Source organism: Limulus polyphemus, unplaced genomic scaffold (assembly GCF_000517525.1).
Source record: "Limulus polyphemus unplaced genomic scaffold, Limulus_polyphemus-2.1.2 Scaffold6396, whole genome shotgun sequence".
Classification (NCBI taxonomy): Eukaryota; Metazoa; Arthropoda; class Merostomata; order Xiphosura; family Limulidae; genus Limulus; species Limulus polyphemus.
Window position 1 is genome coordinate 1 of NW_013672006.1, and position 9,192 is coordinate 9,192.

At 39.1% G+C, this 9,192-nt stretch overlaps 1 protein-coding gene across 1 annotated transcript in view; it reads left to right on the top strand.

Annotated features, from left to right (window-relative positions):
• Nucleotides 1–5,309: 5,309 nt before the first annotated feature.
• Nucleotides 5,310–9,192, top strand: part of LOC106473677 (canalicular multispecific organic anion transporter 2-like) — a gene marked incomplete at its 3' end in the record, with an annotated part of 36,805 nt that continues 32,922 nt past the window's right edge. Inside the window, exon 1 of the mRNA XM_022402078.1 lies at nucleotides 5,310–5,488. Coding sequence (XP_022257786.1) covers nucleotides 5,432–5,488 — 57 coding nt within the window. The remainder of the gene's footprint in view (nucleotides 5,489–9,192) is intronic.

A 9,192-nucleotide genomic window follows, 5' to 3' on the forward strand; every position in this document is an offset into this window, starting at 1 on the left:
TGTGATGTTTTATCCCTTTCACCTATTTCTTATGCACCTCATTCTTCCTTATTGCATGAACAATCTTCCCAACCTTTTTTGGTTTTTCCTCCCTCACCTGATATTTGGGTTCATGCTGATCACTTTGCCTCGTAATTAAACGAGGGGATTAGCTTACTGCACCCCAGAACTTCAGATCAATTCGTACTTTCCTACCATCATGCTAACTACCCATTTTTTGACCAGCAATTGTTTGGTTTCTTATTTCCTATTTGGGGGGGGCGGCTCCAAAATCATCTGTCAGTCTTAACCATGTCCAATATTCTCGCCTGTGTCTTACCATTATAAATCTATTATAGTATCTTTCTTCCATACACCTCCTATCAAAAGCTTTTCACAGAAATCCTGAGAGGTTTTCTGGAGATACCCTTGTCTTTCTCTCCTCCACTTTAGTCCGCATCATCATTGGCTCTTGTGTTACATACATGGTTTCTTTGTTGTTGGGACCTTATAGGTCATGATGCTGTATTGGCTTGGGTCTGTTTAAACTCAACATATCTTAGCGGTTTTCTTATGGCCCCATTTCTGAAATGTTTCATTTTTGATATGGTCCCAGAATCTCTAGAGCCTTGGGTGACATCGTTACCACAACAATCCACCTTTACGAATATCGTGGCCCATTTGTTGCAGTTAGAGCCTCATTACCATCTTCCATCATTCCCCTTCCCAGCTCCTACCCATCCCTTCTACTCGGGGTACTTCTTCTCGTTGATTTCCAAGATGATGCACCCACCACCACCAGTAAGTGTGTATCCTATGTACAGATAAATTGGTACAAGTCATGTCTTATGTATGGATAAAATGAGAAATATGTACATCATGTACGAGTAACTTGACACGAGTTTTAAGTTGTTATGCAGTGTTATTACAACTTAGGCTTACCTAATGAGTAATCATTATGTAATGATCTCGTTTTTATCTTAAGATGATAGAGGACTCTCCTTACATAAATAAACTGCCTATGATCTCTTTGTAAGGAAACATCTGTGACTACCCAGTGGGTTCAGGTTCAGTGGGAGCTCAGTTGTTTGCGTTTCTTCATCACTGGCATTCCTTCATCAATGATCAATGGGTGCTACAAAGGATTCATTGTCAGTTTTTTCCCCACCTTCTACCTCTCCTTACCCCATTGTCTTCCGTCTTCCTCAAGATTCCGTGACCAGCAGCATCAGTCAAAGTCAGTTTGGCAACTGCTCTTGCAGTGGGCCATCGAACATGTTTCCCGTCCTTCCCAGGGTTAGTATTCCCACCTTTTCATTGTCCCCAAGAAAACCGGGGATTGGCGGCCAGTAATCGATTTATCCTGCCTCAACTGCTTCATTTCACTACCCAGGTTCACCATGGAGTCTTTTCTAACCCTGAGATGGGTATTTTCTCTGGGGTTGTGGATGACCAAAATGGATGTCTCCAACACTTACGTACATATACCGATATCACCTCAGTCTCGTCCTTATCTTCGGTTTGTCCATCTCAGGATGGTTTATAAATTTGGGGCCCTCTTCTTAAAACTTTCCTCGCTACCTTACGTATTTTGCCGAGTAGTCTGAGCTTTTGATCGACATCTCCATACTCTGGGCATGCAATTTCATTATTGCATAGACAACTGGCTTCTTCTGGCTCATTCTGAACAGGAATCAGCCAATCATACTTTGCAGCTCCTTTCTATGGTGGCTCAGGTGGACTGGTTTATCAAATTGGAGAAGTCCTTCCTCAGACCCACTCAATATCTTATCCATTTATGGATCTTTTTCACCACTCCTATCAGTCGGGCCCAGCCTTCTCCTTTATGACTACATTCAATGGAACTTTTGGTTCGCCACGCCCTCTCAGCTCAGTCACTTCCTGTTTGTGAGGTTCCATCACTTTTGAGGGTGTGATCTTCAATGACATCACTGGTCCCCATTGGTCATGTCCATATGAGATCCCTTCAGTGGGCACTTCACAATTGATGGAACCTTGCTCGGGATTCTCTTTCCACCCCATTATCCTTCCTTTTTCTCTGCAAGATGATCTGATTTGGTGGTTGGACAAAACCCATACATCCCACGTTCAGATCTACATCTTTTTCACGGATGCTTCCCTTCGGGGATGGGGGCATAGGTCAATCATCAGGAGGCTTCAGGTCATTGGTCTGTAGAAAAAAGCATATGTAGAAATATGTTGGGCATTGCATCACTTCCTTCTTCTCACCCAACATTGTCTGGTGATGGTTCATTTAGACAATTCTACGGTGGTGGCACAGATCAACCACCAAGGGGCACCCAGTCCAGAGATCTCTGTTTTTGGACAATCGATCTCTTAACATCACATTCATCTTATTGTATGTCATATCCGCTCCACTTCTTGTTGGGTCCTCCTAATTGCTCCTTATTGACCTGCTCAGCTTTGATTTCCATGGTTACAGCAACTGATCCTCTTCCCTCCTGTCCCTCTTCCACTTTCTTCTTACCTTCTTCATCAACCTTGGTCACATGTGTTACAACTCACCCTTCACATCCTGCATTTTCATGCCACCTATCTTGTCCTTTATCCAGATTGTTCCCTTCTCCCAAAGACCTCAGCAGCTCGGGAGGGTGGTTTCTCTTTTTCTTCCATTTCCCATCTTTACCCATGTCTGGTTCCAGATAGGCTTCTGTGCCCTGTCCAGGCTATTCGTTATTATATTGCCTGTACTGCTTTCATCCAGAGTACACATTCCAGATTCTTTATCCCATGGCAATCCTCCTCCCTTTGTATTTTTTCACCTTCTACCCTTATCAATTGGGTCCATCTTTTGGTTCGATTGGCCTGTTCCTCCCTATCTTCTTCTTCCTGGAATTTGTTCCAGGTGTCCTCCCATATGATCTGACACCTCACTTTTTCCCTTGCTTCTCATCTTCGTCATCCAGTGGAGGAGATTCTGTAGTCAGGCATGTGGACCACATCCAGTACACTTATCCACCACTATCTCCATCATGTTTTCTCTTAGTCTAGGTCTCGTCTACCACCTGTTGCCATTCTTTAGGCTTCAGCATGACTCTAACTGATAAGTTTTCATTATTTTCAGTGGCCTGTCTCTATTTCTTTATCCCATGGATCCTGCTCTTTGGCAAGTAGTGCCTGACCAGGTATTTTTTAATGCAAAATCTGCACTGCCTAGCCATGTTGACTTGTGCTTTATCTTCCATGGCTTTGCATGCTCACCATTGAGATGGGGTGTTTCACAAGATCCCTTGTAGGTACATTACCTCATGATATTTTGCTTCATGAGCATGCCTGTCCTGGACTGTACCACACATGTTGATGATGTTCCTCTGGACTCTCCACCGCATTGTCACCCTCCTTTCTTCAAGTGGAGTATGGGATTCCTTACCACTTTCCAGTTCCAAGCCACTGGGGTGATTGACCATGAAGGGACCTTGCTGAATGAGTTCCACTCAATAACCATTCAGTTACAGAGTAGGGCAGTGGTGTTCTGCGAGTGTAGATGAAGTGATATCCTCCTATTTCCAATAACCAATGACAATGGAGTAAAACGTCAGAATGCTGTTTACCCTTCAATTGGGAGCCCTCATCCTACCTTCATGTGGATGTCTGTATCCCACAGGCAGATTTTGGATTTAGTGTGAACTGATCAACATAAGTCCTCACACAGGTTTAAGATGTGTATCTACCTCCCTTGATTTCCTCCATCTCTGTTATCAGTCACAGTGGTGGTATGTGGGATTGTTCTGGTTCTGTTCTTGGCAATCCCTCGTCCTCTCTTCTTATGGGGATGTTATTGCCATTTGGATGGTCCCAGCCTGTTTCACGGTTGGGGGAGTTGATTGCATGTGATAGATATCCTTTTGATATTGGATGTCAAGTTCCCAGATTGATAGCTCAGAACTAATCCTTGTATCATACCCGAGAATCAGAGTGGTTCTCAATCCCCAAGTTCTTGGTTTTGAGGTGAAGATGTTATGATCCTCATGCAGAAGTTGGTACCCGGGTTTTGGATATAGTTGACTTACCGAGTATGGTCCACTGCGCCCTAGCCACTCTACACCTAGGGGTGCATCTTTTGTTTGCCCAACTATTTCATTGTGGGATTGAGTTACAGTCTATTTCTATGGTTAGGATCACTTTCCTGCCATCATCTCTCCCACTCAGATGTACTCCTCTCTTTTCTGTCCTTATATCTTACACATTGTACAGTTGGGTGAAGAGTATACCTGGCTCAGAAGTGGTGCGGTTCCCCTCTTCTGATCTTTGGATCTGAATCTCTCAATTCCAGGGGTATCCTTGAGATGCTTTCAGGGGGTACTTCTGTCATTCCCTCACACTGGTCCCTCCTTCTTATAAATGTGGGATCCCAGCTAATTCTGTGAGAGGAGATAAGTACCATATCACAAGTTATAATTTTCCTATACTGAAAATGTATTCCCGTCAGGTACTTACCTCCTCTCACACTTTCCATTCTTCTTCCCCACATTTCTCTGGTACTGACATCTTCTGCTAAACTTTGAAGTGATAGTTTGGTAGAGGAGTGTAGAAGGAGTCAAATGTGGCACATGAGCATGTCATGCTCCTACTGAAGGGGAGGTGATGCATCATTATTTGCATGAGAGACATGTTGAAATCCTGCAATTTCAATAGGGGGAGTGGAAGGCTTGTGGCATGTGATAGTTTGGTAGAGGAGTGTAGAAGGAGTCAAATGTGTCACATGAGCATGTCGTGCTCCTACTGAAGGGGAGGTGATGCATCATTATTTGCATGAGAGACATGTTGGAATCCTGCAATTCCAATAGGGGGAGTGGAAGGCTTGTGGCATGCATAAAGAAAAAGTTTGCATATAGAGGGCAGAACTGAATGATAATTGTTAATCTTGTAAGGTAAGTAAGGAAGTAAGTATGTATTGGAAATACATTGTCAGTATAGGCAAATTATAACTTTAAACTTTCTATAGCACCAAATTGCAAATTTTTTTTATACTAATCATATGATTTTGAGTTTGAGAATACATAGCAAAGTAACAATTTAGAGGAAATATTTAATTTAATTTGCCTCTTAGATGTCACAGAGTGTTCTTTACCTGTTATGGGAAAATAATGATCTTAACTTGAAAATAATATTACTGAATTAATGCTTTGCCATATGTACATATCTCCAAGGACGACATTGTATTTTCTAGCTTTGTTTGTTGGAGCTTTCTGAAAGCACACAATGCCAGTATATTTTACTAGTACTGTATATTGTACCTTCAATTCAAGACAATTTTTAACTGTTTTAATAAGATATTACAGTGAAATTAAGTTTTATACATTTGACATATTATTTGTTTTTATTGTAGGTCTTAAAACTCTATGCATGGGAAATTCCATTCAGAAAGCACATCTTAAATATACGAAATAAGGAGGTGAAACTTATTAAAATGTTCTTATATTTGAATGCTGTAATAGGTTTTCTTTGGAATTGTGCACCATTCATGGTAAGGCTCTCCAAAAGTGTATTATAACTTGTTTTAGTCATCTAAGATGTTAAATTTAGAACACAGCCAATTTAATACTTGACAATGAGAAATTGATGGATGGTTGAGTGTTACTAGAATGAAGAAATCTTGTGTGTGTGTGTATATGTATATATATATAATATCACATTTGTAAAGCAATTATTTAAGCTAGTATCTGAATATATATACATGGGCTTTTAAATAAAAAACATTTTGGTTCCACAGGTTTACTTCATACACTGTACACATACATATATTACTGTGTACGACACCTGTTACATATCAGACCTGTCTTAGATATATGGTAAATCATCAATGTTGTTAAAGTTCACCTGCATTTATGTTTATGAATTGTTTGTGGAAAATTGATCAGTATCTAAATGTTTTTAGTATTTTTTTTCAAATTATCTGAAATTCAAATATTTTCATAAACTTAATAGTGAGTATATATATCTTCAGGTCAAACTACAATTTTATTCATAAGAGAATTATATATGTTCTATTTCTATATTTTCTATATTATTTTTTGTGTGTACCAGAACTTGTTACAGAATATATTGGCTTTTTCCTACTTTATAAGTGCATACACAGGTTTATCAAATAATTACAACTTTGATACACCTTATAAGCTGTTATATGCATAATAGTCATGATTAGTAAAGAGACAATTTTAATCTTGTACTTAAACTGAAAGTTTTATCAATTATTTCAATTCCAAGTACAAACTATAAATAATTTTTAAGTCTTACTGGATACAGTTTTCATCTTTTGTAGATTAAAGTAAAAAATTTCAGATGCATAGTTTCTGCTGTTCTTCACACGTGTTGCCATCCTCATATCATCTTTATTCATTGCCAAGTCTTCTGCAGTTTCTTTCTCATTCATGTCTTTTTTTAATCCCATCTCTTCAATGCTTTACTGGCCTACTCTGTCTTCTCTTGCCAAATACTGGCAGCTCTAATACTCTCTTTATTGCTTGTTCTTCTTCTCTTCTTGTCACATGATCAAACCACCTTAGCCACACTTCTCTTGCCTTTTCCGCTATTCCACAAACTCCTCCTTCCACTTCCTTATCCATTCCCATCTCTTTCAGTCACATTCCCAACAGCCATCTCAGTAGTCTCATATCTGTTCTTATCAACAAGCCTTCTTCTTCTTTAGGGTCCAGGTCTCAGCTCCATAGAGGAGCACTAGTCTAATCATGGTCTTGTATACTTTGGCTTTTAGTACTCTTGGCTTCTTCCTTCCATTTCTTCCAACCTGCCTGGATTCTATCTCTCACAGCTTCCTCATTTCGTCCATCACTTTGGATTGTGTTTCCCAAGTACCTCAATTCTTCTACCTGTTCTATTTACATTTGTGATTTTAACCTTTTTCTTCTTATCTCTTCCACTCATCATGACCGTTTTTCTGGCATTCACTTTCAAGCCTCTTATTCCCCATTTAACTTCCATTTGTAACTCTAGCTCACATTCTGTTGTTAGTATAAGGTCATTAGCAAATAATAGTTTCCACAGGGGTCCCGGTCCCTTAAGGCACTCCTTACTCAATGACAATGACAAATAGCAGGGGCTAATGGCTGACCCTTGGTGCAGCCCATCATTCATTTCAAATTTGTTTGCATCTCCATATACTGTTTTCACAATTGTTGTTGCTCATTCATAAGTGACTCTCTGTTGGATATACAAGACTGTTCAGCTTAAGAGTTATTATTTAGTGATTTAATACTTAATGATTATGTAGCTTTCATAACAAGAGTTTTAAACGTTAATTATTTTAAAAGTGACAGTTATGACAAGTTTTGTTACGTATCTCTATGAGTCGTACATTGTGTATGTAGTTTAATTATTGTACTAGGCTTTTGTAAAATTGATGACATCATCTTACTCAAAGCTTCTATGTTTTCCCATTATGTTTGATATTATTGTTACTAGAGGGCTAGATATTTTTTTTATTTTTCTGTCGTGTGTTATAAATACATGCAGATAAAGAGAGCAATTAAGTAAGTTAGACTGCATGATTGACAGTTTAGCCATAATGGGTGATTTCTAAAGTGAGTATCACAGCTTGTATTGTAACAACAGAGATAAAGAAGAAGAATTTGTTTCGTCAAAGGGTGTTCTGAAGTAATTGAACCTGCCTGGGTGGACTTTGATGAAAAATATACAATTACTTAAAGATCTGGATACAAATTGGATAACCAATGGTTACAGTGGTGATTTTCAAGCAAGTTTCACAGCTTGTATCGTAACAACAGAGACCAGAAGAATAATTCATCTTGTCAGTTAGGTTCTAAAGTAATTGAACCACCCTATTTGGATGTTTGACATAAAAGAGAAATATTTAAAGCTCGGGATGCAACTGGGAAAAATAATAGTGTAATGAATTTTTGTACATAAGTTTGACTTGTTTTGAATATATTTTATTTTAAAACAAGTGGATTGTGTGCTGTTCATTTATTGTTGATATTTATTGCCAACAAGTCAATCTGGCCCTATGCAAAACTTGACACTCTCACTAGTCTAATCAGTTTTTTGGGCACTCCTTTCTTTTGGAGGCACCAGTATACTAATTCTCGTGGCACCCTATCATATACTTTCTCCAAATCTACAAGTGCAGGGTATAACTTCTTGTTTCCTTCAAGGTACTTTTTCTGCAACTGGCACAGAATGAAGATTGCATCTGTTGTTCCTCTCCCAGGCTGAAACCCAAAATGTATTTTGTCTATGTCTAAGAAATCCCTCATTCTCTTTTTCAGCGTTTTTTCCCTTACTTTCAACAGATGCTCCACCAGTTTTATTCCTCTGTAGTTTTCACATGCAAAAGCATCTCCCTTCTGCTTGTATATGGGTATCAATAGGCTCTTTCTCCATTCTGCAGGGATCTGCTCTTCCTTCCAGATATTTTTAAACAGATACCATATATACTCAACTCCATCATCTAGTGTCTTGACTATCTCATTGACAATCTTTGGACCTTCTGCCTTGCCTGTCTTTATTTTTCTGACTGCTTCTTTGACCTCCTCTCTATTGATATCCAGTACTGGGCCTGCTGTTGGACGTGTCTCCTTCAATTCTTCTGCCTCATATGGTGTTAAATAGTTCCACGTTGTGCAGATTCCCTCTCTGTATTACTGCCTTTTCATTCATCAGGAGTTTCCCTTCTTTGTCCTTAATTACTTTGACCATTATGGTGCCTCTCTTTGCCATTTCCCTTTGCTTGGCTATTCTGTATACCTTCTCCTCTTCTGATATCTCCATGTTGTCATATGAATTATTAATTGACTCATTCTTCATCACTGCTACCACTTTCTTCACCTGCTATTTTACTTTCTTTTACATTCTTGAATAGTTGTCCTTCTTTATCAGCCATTCATTAGAGGCTTTTTTCTTTTCCTTGATGGTTTGCTGTACTACATTTTTTGCTCCACCAATATGCTTCCTTCTTCTCGGGTGCTCGTCCTTTTGTTTTGCTGCAAATGATTTCTGCCTCTTGAATCAGGCATTTCTTCAGTACTTTTCAGTAACTCTCTATAATGCCATCAGTATTTTGGACCTCCTGCATCCTACATTTCACTGCCTCTGCATTTCTCTTGGTTTTTCATATTCTAGCTTACACACTTTAATCTTCTCAATTCCTTTCTTCTTTTTATTCTCGTTCCTCACATTGTCTGTTTCCTAGTA